This window comes from Vanacampus margaritifer, chromosome 12 (genome assembly GCF_051991255.1).
Source record: "Vanacampus margaritifer isolate UIUO_Vmar chromosome 12, RoL_Vmar_1.0, whole genome shotgun sequence".
NCBI lineage: Eukaryota > Metazoa > Chordata > Actinopteri > Syngnathiformes > Syngnathidae > Vanacampus > Vanacampus margaritifer.
This window is the reverse complement of record NC_135443.1, coordinates 5,106,618-5,121,482: the sequence shown is the minus strand read 5'-3', so window position 1 is coordinate 5,121,482 and position 14,865 is coordinate 5,106,618. Positions and strand designations below refer to the sequence as shown.

The window sequence follows — 14,865 nt, the reverse complement described above, 5'->3', positions numbered from 1 at the left end:
GAAATCGTCTATAGCCGTCAATGGCAGTGAATGAGTCAAGAAGAAAGCTAGCTACTAAGCTAAGCTAGCATTCTGCTAGCTACTTATATTTCTCGATTTTGTTTTATTAAGTGGCTTCTGTCACATGACTCAGTTTCACCAATTCAATGTAACTACTCGCGACATTTGACCACACGTCGCCAAAAGGAGGCAAGCGGTCACATTTATCGCACATAAATCTTATATTCACCTCTCAGATATGCTTCAGAGGTTAACCCGGATATAAAATGGATGGATGGACTACAAAAAAGAACAGCCATGTCACTGCCCTAGCTGTGTCAACTTTCGGTTAGCTTAGCATGTAGCATGGTTCTTCCGTCTTTCCTCGTCATCCCTTCGTGAGCATATTTGTCGGAAATGTATTTTATTCGCCACAATGTGTTTCGCAAACTAGTAGCTAGTCAAAGCTGTTGCTAGCTAGCTAGCTACATCTGTGTTATTACCACAAAGCTTCCCTTGACCTCGTACTACCCAGCTAAGCTTTTAGAGACCGTCTCGGTGGTTCTTCTCCTTTTTCTACTTTCTTTTGATAGTTTTCTTGGTGGTTGATTGTCGGTTTTGCTACTGAATGAAGCCAAAATGCGAATTTTTCAACACAAACTGCGATACGAAACTGCCCTTTCAAGACATGTTATTTATGGTTTACTTTCACTTGAGTCACAATATTGTAATGTAACAGTTTGTGCCCCCCCCCAAGCACACACACTTTTATCACAAAGAGGCAGCACATCTCCGGCCAGCCGCTGATAAAACTGCTTGAACTCAATTACTTCCTCTGCAAAGAGTGTCCACAAGCAAGCTTGGGCGTCTTATTATTAGCAGTCTTATCATGGTGACAGCAAAGAGATAACTTCCATCCCCGCCATTATGCTTGGCATTTTTACGTCTTGTTAAGTCCTTGCAAAAGCACAAAAGAGACGAAAGCAAATAAAGGAAATGTAAAGTGTTTGGCCGTGTGGCATTTACACTTCATTCAGCGCGTGTTTGCATCTTCAACACCGTCGCGGCGGCGCGCGACACACGCGGACTTTCTAGCGAGAGTCCAGACGAACACGCAAGTCAAATACACCTGCTCAAGTCTGCAGCTGCCAGTCCACACAAGAAGAAGAAAAATATTTATAACATGTTTTCTATTTTGTTGACGGCGACAGCGATCACAAATCTGCACTTTTTAATGTAACTTTTGTAAACAAGTCATCTGGATCAGATCCAGATTAAAGTTGTTCGCAAGACAAGATGATTAAGATTGAGAACATATTTTGTGGGCTACTGTAAGCCCGGCGGGCCAGACACAAATTCATTAGGTACACCTGCACCTGTTAAGTAGGTCTGCAATAAGAAATTCTGCTTTGTAATATGTGCAAATGCGAATTAGAATGTTAGTCGTGTGAAACTGTAACAGTTGTGCCTTTAAGAGCGTCTGCCACTAAAAAGCAGCCACAGAAAAGCAATGGCAGGTTAAACACTTAAACGTCTGCTCTGTTCAGAGGATCAAGTAGTAAACTGACAAATTAAATTCTACTCTTACAAGTTAAAGAAACCCCTGAAGCTATTGACTGGCTAGAGAAATTTGGCGGAAAGAAAAAGCAGATTAAAGTGTACTGCTGCAATGAGGACGATGAAGTGGTCTTTGAGCTTTCCAATCTCAGGAGAAAAGCTCAATTCAAGTATGAGAAGGCATACCAGACCAGTTCAACATTCGCTTTCGTTGAACTTTGCAGCTGGGGAAAAGACAAAAAACAAAGGAGACTCGCTCCACCCTTGCTGAACGTTTGACAACCAAATAACCACAAACTGGAAGAACCCGTTTCAAGCAAAAGGAAAACAAAGCTAAAAGCGGCCGAGCAGGAAATCAAACGATAAACTGAGCATGACAACGCAAAAAGCTGGCGTCAAGACAATCAACACCTACACAACTGAAAAATGTCCAACACAAGCACTGACTGAGAAGACAACAACCTCCACCAAGGCTTCCTCAATAAAGGATAGCTGCAATAAAATAGAACACGTCATAGCACAACAAATTATTTTAGGACTTTCATGAGGTTAAATACAAGGTTTGAAAACCAACGGCCAATTAAACTTATTTGAAATTGTAAACATGAATTTTGTTTTATTTACTTATATGTGCATTTCTATCTGTTTCCATTTTGCAGCAATTAGTGTTAGAATATAGCTAAGTCTCATCATTATTCACAAATCTATTTAGAACTGTGGGGAAAACACGGCACTGGTTGATCTCTTATTCTCTACTGCCACCTGCTGGCCGTTTTTTGTAATACTACCATTTCTTCAACAGCTCTAGTCTTCAGTTCAGAGGCTGCATCAAAGCCTTCTGTATACTCTAGCATAAAAACGTATACAGTAATTTCTGGACTATAAGACGCTACTTTTTTCCACTTGCAGTTGACCCTGCGGCTTATACAAAAGTGCGGCTTATCCATCAGATTTCAAGGGGGCGCACTACAAAGGACGCGCAAGAGCGTCAGGCAGAGCAAAACAAACCAAGTGAACCCAAATACAGTAGGAGAGAATTTGCGTTGTCATTATGGAAAATAAAGTAGCGGTGCGAACATTAAAACGCCTGCGGCTTACAGTTGGGTGCGGCTTATATGTGTAACAAACTCGAGTATTCCCCAAATTTAGCTAGCACGGCTTATAGTCAGGTGCGCCTTGTAGTCCAGAAATGACTGTAAATACGTCTTTGGGACACTGGTAATATTTAAAATAGAATGTATTTATACGTTTTTGGGCGCAAATGAATTAACTAACTAATGTTGGGGCTTGTCAAAGCAGATTTCAACATTCTAATATGTAATATCAAACATGTTTTGGAAAGTGTTAGAAGCACCAAATGCACCCGGGTTCACTTTGTTCTTTGGCCCGGTACAGCGGGATTAAAGAGCTCTACGGACAGAGCGGGAGGTGGTCCAGTTCAGAGAAGACCTCACCAAGGCCATCCATGCGAGGATTTGCGCTAAGTATGCATGCCTGGGGGGCCGATCCAGGACAACATGTAGAGGAGATGTTGAGTGATGTCATCTGTCATGAGAAAGCAGAGCAGGGTGGAGCAGAGGGGTGTTGCCTAAAAAGGGAAGGGGGCTTATTAAGGAAGACAGCGAGAGGAGGCACTGGGGGAAACATGTTATGAGCTTTTAGGATGGAAATGATCGCACCCTGACAAAAGTCCAGGCTCCATCCAGTTGAGTGGTGGGTTAGTGCCACATGTTGAGGACGAGATGAGGCCAGAAGTCGGTAAACACAATAGGCTGTGGTCATGTGAAAGTCATTAGCATCTTCCTTGTACAGCAAAGCCCTTACGATCCAAAAGTGACAAGCTTCATTATAATTTCAACGCTGGCTCACGGAGAGTCCGCCAGGACCCGTCAAATCCTAGCAGCTGCCTCGCGAGTGGCGTTTATTTTGCTTTGACCAATCGAGGCCAAACCCTGACATCACTTGAAACAAAACTCTCGGAAATACATACGGGGGGACTTCATGGTGGCAATGAAAAGTTGAATTTGTAGTCGGAACGCGCCGTGGTCTGTCACCTAAGAAAATGTTATGAAAAACAGCTGTAACTCAGGGAGCCTTGTAGTGCCACGTTACCATAAATACCATTTACCACTACACTGGTAAGTCCGTAAATCAATACTTCAATGGAATACCATGTTGTGCCACAACGGGCTAGGTAGAATGACATCGCCAACTACTGGCCTGGCATGCGCTTTGCAGCCTTTCCAGTTTTTAGTCGATTTTCGCAGGTTGTTTTGACATGGATTATTTCAATCACGTCGTCGTCTTTTACCAAATTGTCAGGTTCAGTCAAACTGCTTTCTTCATTTCTCTATTTCATACGTTATGCTCTTTGCACGATTAGAGACACAAGGGAGCAGTAGGCAGCAATTAGGGGAGCTCTTTGAGAGTGGGTTTGGCATGTAAAGGTACTTTCTGGGAATTTGGGAGATGGTGGGAAGACATGCTGCAAGCTTAAGAGACAATGCATCGAGTCAGAAACAGAAAGATTGCACAGGACGTGTCAAGCCGTATGATTTTTACCCAAAAAGGATATCAACCCAAGGACGGTATGTGTCTTGTCTCTGGACCCGGAGGGGAGGTTACAAGCTTGGGTGATTTCCTAAATTGGAGACCTTGGAAAAGGCTCTTTTTGAAATTCTGGCAGATGTAATCAGGTTTAAATGTCCACTCCCTTGTAAAGAATGAAGATTTGTTTCCCCCCTATTCTTCCAAAGATTTATTGCTGTGATCAGACATTGAATGTTTACACGACCGAAACCAATAACAATGCTTCATTGTTATTTTGTACCATTGGATGAGATCTGAGGCAAAGGACTAAACGATTACACCATATTTGCTTTTCCGTCTCACTGACGGCAGTTTGCCTTTGGCTGGAAACACACCCGTGATCGATGACTTTGCATGCCGCGGCAACACAACTGAAACATACACTTTGTTGTTGTTGGAGAATTGGGATGTAGCACAGCCAAATTGAGCAATTTGTGCCTTTCAGGGTGTCTTTACCTTCCCAACCAACTAAAAACAGGACCCTTTGCATTAATGATGCTATACCTTTCAACGACAACAATAATAGTTTGGAGGGGACTCAAAGACACTTACAAATAGCTCATTAAGATGTTGAGTATGTTGAGTAGCTCACGTTGGTCATTAGCTGATAGCCAGGTGACTTGACAGGAAAGAGATGCTACCAGTAGCTGTTGGATAGGTAGGCAAATGCCACCACAGAATTCAGGGTGGTAAAGTTCTCAACATAATGAAGAGAAAGGTCTGGATCAATAAAACCTTGTTTGCATGATAGTGTTTCCCATGTCATGTTGTTTGTGTGTATGTCTCCAGCGATTGCTTGGCAACCAGCCCATGGTATATCTATCACGCCTCTTGCAGTCAGCTGTGGTAGGCGCCAGTTCACCAGCAGCCCTAATGACGACTAGCAGTAATGAAAATGGATGGATGAATGGATGGAGGGTAGGATGTCCGCAAGCGACTACAGTATATTCTCCTTATCTGCCAACAAAGTGACCCGATGCGGTATTCATTGAGTATCTCGTATCAGACCTCTCTATATTTAAAACCCTTTCATCCCCCAAACAAATGTGTGACAAGCCAAGTAATCCCTTATTGACACGTGAAACAATAAGCAAGCTGGCGCCAATGAACGGAAATAGAAGCAAAAAAAACAACAAATGTTGTCGGATTGACCTTGTTTATGTTTGTGTGCCACGCGAAGCTGTCGTATATCACTCCCACCTGTCTGTACGGTCCAGTTTGTAGCTCATATGACAACAATAGCGCAATGTAATTCTGTGAGATTACACCCACGCTAACATAAACGAATGCGCTAAGGCGCAGAAATATTGGGACACTGCACCAAAAAAGCAAGCAGGGCTTGAATGAAACATTACATTTCATCGGCGAGATTTGATTTGTTGCCCCCGTAAAATTGTATGTTGGGACCTGTCAATCGTAATGGGAAACTGGGACAGGTTTATGGACAACGTTTATAACAGCGTTAACCGTTCCATCCATAAAATGTTTAAAAGTGGTATAAATTACAATGCATTTATTGTTGCGGTTGGAGAACTGCACTGCATTATAATTAGTAGTCCACAGTTTGCTCCTGTCATGCGTGGCTTTAATAAGGGGAACAAAGTACTCTTAGAGTGTGTCAATTAAAATTGGCCACTTTTATAACTAACTACTGTTGAGGCACACTGTATCTCTAAACTACACAACAATTTTTTAAGAAATGTGTGAGAATGATGAACTGAAATATTACAATACAGTATATAATCTGAGAAATACTTATAAACAAGAATTGCTCAAATGCAAACATGCTAACAGTTGCTATGCTTACGGCAAAGTTAGCAAACTGAGTAACAAAATCTCCAACACAGATCTGTCAGGAAATGATATCTTTCTATGCACTTGATAAGGATTTCACATCTTGTCCTTTTCAAATGAAAAGCAACGAAATGATAACACCGCAACAGTTACAATACTAGCATAAAACAAGATAGCAACATCGGTATTGAAAACAACCAAAATAGATCATCAAGATTTTACACTTTGCTCTGTAAATAATATTTCAAGTATCGTTTCAAATGAGAAGAGATAAAATGCTAAGATGCTAGTAATTGTTATTTTAACATTTAGCAAGATAGCAGCCTGAGAAGACAAAGCATTACGGACACTTAAAAAGGGCATGACATCATGTCCTGGATTCTTGAACCCTAACAACAATTCTTAAAATGCTAAGAAAAAAACAAAACAAAAAAAAAAACAAAAGCTCTAAGACAAATGGATAAGGAAATTAAACCTTTCCCTGCATTGTAATCTTTCGAATGAGGATTATTAAAATGCTACCATCACCATGCTAACAGTTGCTATGCTAACATATAGAAAGTTAGCAGCCAAAACTTAAGAGTTGATGGTGAGTGTGTGTGTATATGTAGGCTATATTTATTCCCCCCAAAACATTCCTAAGCAAACTTCAAGCCTGGTCCCCAAAGGCATAAACGAAACCATTGGGATTTACTGTACTAGAAATAAAAATAAAAGAACATAGCAGGTTCTCTCCTCTTCCAGTTTCAATATAATGACTGACGTCCTCACATTCGCCTTCATCACCGAAAAGCTAAGAAAGACACGTTCCGATTCTTCCCCACAGTTCAAGAGAGACGAGTTGATTTCAGCCGTGCGGACCACTGGCACCGTGTCAGTGATCAAGTGACTCATCCACCTCGACTCAACAAACTCCCAACGGAGTTTCTTGCATCCATCAAAAGATGCAGTTGACTTACCGGCCTTATGTAACTTGGCAGGAATCCATCATGCGTGTACGAACGAACCGGTGTGGCCTTCTGGGACTGCTAGACAAACACTCGCAGCCCAACAAAAAAGGGATTACATTACTTTTTTGTGACAACAGGAATGTGTAACATTCCTACATGTGCGCCACTTGAGGGGAATGAAACTGAAAGTAGCATACGACCTATATTACTGAACCCTGGCAAACTGCAAACTAACAAAAGTCTGTTTTGCAATATACAGCGGCAAGCCGTTCATTGCGGGGGATACGTTTTAGACCCCCACATGCTAATATTGAGAGCTATATAATTTAAAAAATATATAGATTTACCCCTCCCGGATTCTTTAATAAACACATTAAACCTAATCTTTGAACTTATTACAACCAATATATCAAATACTGTATGTATACGTGCTAACCGCTAGTCCACTGTGCTAGTTTTAGTGACTACAGTAAAACGGTGGCTCAAATAGTAAAAAATTATATCTTAACACTTTTATCCTATTGACAATCTTTTGTTTTAATTGACAGTGTCTGCTGCAGAAAAGCAGTTTCGGCATAACACTTTCGTACAAGTAGACTCACTAAATACTATGCTGAGTTATTTTTGCCAAAGCTTTCAAATACGCCAAAGTGCACAATTCTCCATTCACTTTTGTGTTTCTGCCTCAACAAGAGCATACAAGCGGCTCTCACAGTCGCCATTAATTGACATGAGTGAGTAGGCGATGACGTAAGTGATTTCTGCCCCTCCAGGACTCAAGTATGATTTCTCCGGATTAATTTAGCTTCCTCCATTACGCAATAACATCTCAGCTTGCAGGCAAGCTCACAGATCTCAGGTTGCCCCTTGACTCTTGCAAGTGGGCCAACGACCCGACTTTCCTTCATCACTACAATGTTGCCGGATAGCTTTACTAGAGCATTTGCTGGGGTAGGAAAAAAAAAAAAAATAAGTAGACAACATATTAGTTTTCCTATTAGCCTCAAAAAATACATTCTCGCAGATAATAAAAGTTTAACGTGAAAATGAAAGCTTTTAGTCTCAAGGTTAATGCCGAACCTCAGACACATCACTTATTACGCTCCTGAATATTTCTTCGGCGCTTGCTTGGGAGATTTTGAGGATGATTTGTGAAATAATTATAAATGACTGAAAGAGAAGGAAGTGATTAGATGTTAATATTATATCACTGCCGCATATAATTGATTTTAATGCAACTAAAGGATTTTTATGAGGCATTAAAAATGATGAATTAACTTTATGATCCCACAACTGTTCGTGTATTTATTAAGATGTGCCTTATTCAATTATGTCGGTCCAATTCAAAGCATGTATCTCTAAATCTTTCTATTAGAAAACATTACATAGAATAAAAGTAAAGCATTTGCCAAATTAGGACATTTTGCATTTCATTGGACTACAACAATATATTTGACTTTTGTGGCTGCCCATCGCTTCAACTTCAAATAACTAAATTACTTTTCCTTGTGTGTCGGATAAAAGAAAAAAAAAAAAGCATATGTTTGATTTTTATTGGACCACGATGAAATATGCTTGTCTATTACATCTGCTTGTAATTTTTGCAGAAAACTTTCCGGATACTTTTAATAGTGTTTGCCTACTTAACGTCTCACTCTAGTCCTTAAGTAAACATTTTTAGATCTCATCCACAGTATTTCAATGGCAGTTGTTGTACCTTTAACCAAGCCGACTTTAAAGGCGTTCCCTTGATCCGTTTTTTCCCCCAAGATGGCCTGAGTCCATGAAGCCCACCCAAAACTAACTAACTACTATCAGCCGCATTCATCTCCCATCTCGAGTAAAACCAAGGTCACCCGAGGAGGGCCGATTGGCAACACTCTGTAGAGTTCACTCATAGCGCCACGCTCCATTTGTATCCCCCGAAAACAACTGCTGCGGACGTGGGACGATTTTCAAGATAGCGTCGCCCACAGCAGGTGGAAATTGGGCCTGTTCTCGCAGCTGGTGTAGCGTTTCGTTTATGTACGCTGCAAGGACGCCAAAAGCAAACCCTTTGTTATGGAGAAATCTTGCACATGTGCCAAGTTTTAAAAACCTTTTTGAGCAACTCAGTCTTTGAGAGGTACTCAAGGAAAATGTAGGCTAAATAACTATAGTTTTCAAAGAACAGAGAAATTGAAGTCTCACATATGTGACTGACTAATGACTGATGAGTCTGTAGTTGAAGTGAAAGGTGCTTGTTTGACTAAATCAGAGGATGATACAGTCAGACAAAACCATCTTCTTTCTGGGCTAAGAGAAAACAATGGAAGTCAGACGGAGCATAGTCCATGCGTTAAACCACTTTCCGCTTATATGAAGTCACATACAGATCCCAAGAGTGAGACATTCCACAGGCTTGATTGTATTTGGGGCGCAGAAACATCCCCAGCAGACATGACATCATCGGTCCTCACAGCATGCCCAACACACTCCACTTGTTCTTGGACAAGCGCTGCGAATCAAGCAGCACCGCAAGGCCAGCGAACCTCAGATAGTCGCACTTTAGCGCCGAATAGCAGGAAGCCCATCGCCAGATAGCGCGTGCCACTTGCCTTCAACCGCACGGCGAGAAATGAGGTTAAATGGTTTGAGCTTCACCATACGGGAGCCTCTTCTATTTTTATTTGCAGTGTCGACAGCCTCGATTCTGAGATGAGAAGCAGAGACGTTCTCGGAATGGCTTATAAATACGTATTCAAGGAGTTGGACAATGCATTGTTGTTGTTTTTTGGCATACTTTTTGAAAATTGGACACAGCTGTTCCTTCATGAACGCGTCTCAAAACCAACTTACGAGAAGTGAATCATTGAGAAGATGCCAATTGCAGATGACCCGATCGCTCGTTTCTTTTCATCCAGCAATCCTTTAAACTTTGAAAAATCCCTTCAGGGAGATTTCGTTGTGACTAACAAGCGTGGCGTTTAAATCGACCTAATCTCCCACCATCTTTTTCCATAAAGCTATTTTGGTGGGTGAGGAAGGTGGGAACAGCTGCTGATATGTACGAAGCATCAGACGAACATGTGTTTCGGGTTCAAAAGAAAAGCAATAGTGATGCAAACTCACCGAGAAGCTGGACTCCTCTGGTCTTGCCGTAGACGTCCACGAGAAACCACAACGGCAGGCAGGAGACTTGCCTGAATAATCGTTTGGGTGTGCTTTCGTTGATCCGATAGAGCACCCGGCCCTTCTTGCTGACCCAGAAGGAGATGATGGCCTCATTATTGAGGAGTTCCTCTGGCAAGGGTTTCGCCCAGAAGTCACTCCTTGATGCCAGATCTGGACATGAATACCTTGGCAAGGTTTTGGGGTTCATCTTGGATGGGTCTTGGGTAGTAAAACCAATGCGTAGAGCACCCTGCCAGGCTCGGTGTGTCTGTGTGATCTGGGGGGGGCGGGGGGGGGGGTTAAAACAATTAATAGCAAGTTAGTTAGTGTGCTAAGGCAAGATGCATATGATTGAGCTCAAATCTAAACTCAGCGCTGAATCACCTGCAACACAAATGTTTCCCTTTGGAATTACGTTTGCTGTACAAGATGACAGCATTCTTCTAACGGCAAAGTCTACTGTGCTCTCCCTTTTCGAGACATAGATGGCCTGATAGCTGAAGTGGAAACTTGGGCTGAGTCGCCTCTTTGGCCAACACAAATACAAAAGTGAGAAAAAACAAGAGGAGAGAAAAAAAAAAGGTGAGAAGACGAGTAGGCGTGAAGGAGGACTTTGTCTCACGATCACACTAAAGAAAATGACTGCCGATTCTCATAATATTGAAGTACAGAAACAGGAATACGAAAAATAATTTTCATGTATGCAGCACGGTTAAAATGGGTCGATGGGTCGATGGGTGGGTGGTTACATGGGGACATAGTGGGAAAGATATATGAATTGATGGATGGGTGGAAGATGAGGTGATAGACAGATAGTCAATGGAGGTACGGGAAATGATTTGATGGACGGTTATTGGCAGATGAATGGGCTGATTGGTTAAGAGGGTGGGTGACTGGATGATGATGATGATGATGATGATAATGAGAGATAATGTATGGACGAAGGGATGGACTCATTGAGAGAAGATAGAGGGGTCATTACATGGAGGATGTGAGGATGGATGGACTATGGATGGATGGGCAAGTGACTAGAAAGCATGGTGATTGATTAGCTGATGAATGAGATGGACTGATGGGTTTAACAGTGAGATAAATGATGGACGACAAATTGATAAATAGGACATAATGATGGGTAAGCTGATGGAAAAACTGCATGGTTGATGGATGGATGGGTGGGTACTAGACAATGGGTGGTAAACGGGTTGATGGATGATGTGTTTAATGATGGGTAAATGACTTAATAGTCAAATGGATGGTTGATCTGACGACTGGAAAAATGGGCGGGCTTGATAAATGAACTATGGACAGTTAATGGATAGAAAAATAGCTTGACATTGGAAGGTTCTATTGTCTGATGGATGGATGGCGAGATGGGTTTGAGGATGGTTAAATAGAAGCAGACTGTTAGATGAACAAGTGGATGGATGGTTGGTCAAATTGAAAAACAATGGGGCAATGATTGGTTGATGGACGGATATGTCATGGATGGAAAATACAGTAGATGGACAATGGAGGATTAATTAGTTGATGACTGGATGGATAAACACATTTACCAATAGATAGCTGCTGATAGATGGAAAAATGGATGGTTGATGGATACATTGATAGATGGATGGAAATGGATAGATGGATAGACAAAGGGATGGTTCGAGGACGAATGGACAGTTAGCTGATAATGGATGGGCTAATAAATGGACAACCAATGATGTCTGGATGAATAAAAACATGAGCAAGGAATAAGCTCCTAGAAGCAACAGAGTAGACAATTGAGATGTTTTGCTTTAGAAACACCACGCATGCTCTGTCTCACCTTCAACCGGACCACCTCGTTGACAGCTACGCATCTGTCGCTGAAAACAATGGCGTTGCAGAAGCTCCCTTTCCTGTTGACCATCCTCTGCGACTCGTCCATGACGATCTGCGATCCCTTCGCCGTCGGGTGGAAGAGCAGAGGTTCGTCGTGGGGGAGGCAGGGCTCATAGGCCGGGAACCGCGTATGCTTGCTGTGACGCGAGGAGGTCGACAAATTCACATCGCTTGGGCATTGTGTCGGCTTGTAAAAACTTTGGTGGTGGTAGTGTGAGAAGGATTGTGGATCCACGGTGGTGTGCGAGCAGTCATCGGAGTGCTTGTTGTGAAGTGAGGAGGTCGACAAATTCACATCGCTTGAGCATTGTGTCGGCTTGTAGGAACTTTGGTGGTGGTGGTGGTGGTGGTGGTGGTGTGAGAAGAATTGTGGATCCGCGGTGGTATGCGAACAGTCATAGGAGTGCTTTAGGTGAAGTGTGCCAGACGGTAGAGTTGAGATGGGAACTGATCCAAACATGGCATCTGTGACACACAACGATCGATTATTATTATGATGATGCGCATTATTTCAACTTGTTAAAGCACATGACACAGCACAATATTCTCGCTTTGCTTTGCGTGACCTTGCGATGTCAAGAGGTTTGCACCCCCGGAGACAAATGATCAATCAACCCGAGACAGCCGGGGATCGGGAAAGGCTGATTGTGTCCCACTTCAGACACATCACCGCTGTTTCTATTCCAAGAGTGTCACGTGGCGGATTAACACGTGTAATTTGGACAGTCGACATTTAATCTCCATTAGACTTGTTGGCCAAGAATCACAATCGACCGTGGTCTCTTCTCACGCTCTTTCTTTTCAGTGCAGAACAAGGCTCAATTGTCCCGCTCATACTTCCACCATACTGGATGTGCGATGTCACATTGTACGTCATGTCTGGTGGAAAATAAAAGACGATTGTGTTCACACTTCAACAGCTAAAACGGATTCTGGTTGAATTTCCCTGATAGCACGCTTTCTTCATAATACCTCAACCTTGGTGAGCACTAAGACTAAGCACTCGAGATGTGCCATCAATCCATTTTCAAACGAAATTGAACTGTTGGGTTCACCTCAGTGTTGTGTCGTTCACGAACGTTTCGTTCCAAAATAACAAATCTTTTCAGTGAACGGGGTCACTTCCTGAAGTGTTTCGTTTTTTTCTCAGTCCATTTGAGCTCAGCCATGCGCATGTCGTCATTCTTTGCCAATGACCAATCAAGAGGTGGTCTTGAACCAGTTTCAAACTGACTCTGGTACACTTCTGTTCAACCCTACACAGACCAGTATTAAAATGATACTGTCAAAGTTGAATCCGGTACAGTCGTCCAATCGACTTGCGACTTCATAAGACGGCCTTTGTGAACGATGAGTGAACCCAACGTGTGATTCCAAAGGCATCATGGACTAAATCACAAGCGCGAACACTGCCTGACTTGCCTTTAGGGTGTTTGTGTGTGCCTTGAAAGATGCCTTTGTGGCATTACAAAAATAAAATAAAAGACACTTTTGTTCAGAATACTAAATGTTGGGTTCACCTGCCTTTGTTGGTTAGCACATCATTCAGTGGCACTTTTAAGCATTTAGATGATTTATTTTTTATTTTTATGGAGCTATTCGTGTAAATAAAATATTCACATACGCAATCTTACAATATCTAAAAGATTCTGCCACTAAAATACGAAATCAGGAAGTTTCCAGTGCAAGTACGTCATCATTAACTTTTTAGTTTCACTTCAAGAGACACAAACTCCCCTTGCTTACATCACACTGAGTCAGACTTAAAAATGACAAACACGCAGGGTGAGGTTGGACCCAAAAGTGATTGATGGGCCCTTGAGTGGGACAAGAGGATCAAGAAGACCCTGAGAGGGATTATTGATATGTGCAGTTTCGGGTTCCGGGAGGATGAGAGGGAGCCGATGGTCAGCCAAGAATTTCCAACACAGAACCGATATCGCTACTCAACACCAACACGCCCTCGAGCTGAAATTTGGCAAGCATGGAGTCCATCTGTCTGTCTGTCTGCTTCCAGCTCGGATTCAGTGTAGCTTCTTCAAGCTGACACAAACAATCCTCAAGTCAATTCAATGCAGCTCGTGGGTCAATATCACGAAAAAGTGCCATAGGTGTACATTTTCTGTGACATGATGACCAGCATTTTCTATTTGTATGTACTATGATGTAATATTGTGTATTGTAATATCTGTTAGTGAGTGTGCGTTGTTAACGATGGCTCAAGTTAGCGTTGAGTTGAGTTACCGCTCATGGAAATTAACTGACTGAAATGTATCAGCGACGGTCATCCTTGCCACATACTGTACAAGGGCATTACAGTATTATGTAAATATTAACTACAGAGAATTTGTTTAAATTTTCAGTTAACTTTATGAGATGCTCGCTCTCTCTCTCTCTGCACCTGTTTTTGTTTGAAATTAAACTAATAAGTAAAAAATTTAATATTTCAGACATTTGGAAATTTTGTTTACTGTACAATGGGGAGCTATTTACTTTTAAGACATGTCAATGACCCTGGGAGCTTCTTAGAATTTTTAAAACAAAGATGTTTATTGACTAAGCTACAAACACTATTTTCCTATTTTACTATTTTTGTTAATTTAATTTTTTTTTAACACCAATATTTTCCCTTTTAGTATGAATAAATATCAGCTGCAAAAATTCGTTATCAGCCCCCTTGGCTACTAATAATCAGTAATCAGAATCTGAATTGCCATGTCTGGATAAATAAAGGTGGAGGAAAGCTATAAACAAATACAAATTATGTTTTCTAACTGCACAAGAAAAAAAACTACAAGAACATGTTTACAGGTGCAAACAACTTAAAAGTCAGTACAGGTGACGATAAGCAGCTCAAGAACATCAAGCAGATTAAAACCAGTATGATGTACCTGTTTGATTTACATCTCATTACTGCTATGAAGCCTCATAAAGCAAATAAGCAAAAGTTAAAAAGTAGGTGAAAATAAACATACCA

General features: G+C 41.7%; 1 protein-coding gene across 3 annotated transcripts in view; it reads right to left on the bottom strand.

The window, feature by feature from the left end:
* LOC144061253 (E3 ubiquitin-protein ligase NEURL1-like) overlaps window positions 1-14,865 on the bottom strand; it is an 81,387-nt gene that overhangs the window by 11,543 nt on the left and 54,979 nt on the right. For all 3 annotated transcript variants that reach the window (XM_077581528.1, XM_077581529.1, XM_077581530.1), the window contains 2 exons: window positions 11,833-12,353; window positions 9,981-10,299 (listed from right to left, as the gene is read on the bottom strand). In XM_077581528.1, the coding sequence (XP_077437654.1) occupies window positions 9,981-10,299; window positions 11,833-12,353 (840 nt within the window). The remainder of the gene's footprint in view (window positions 1-9,980; window positions 10,300-11,832; window positions 12,354-14,865) is intronic.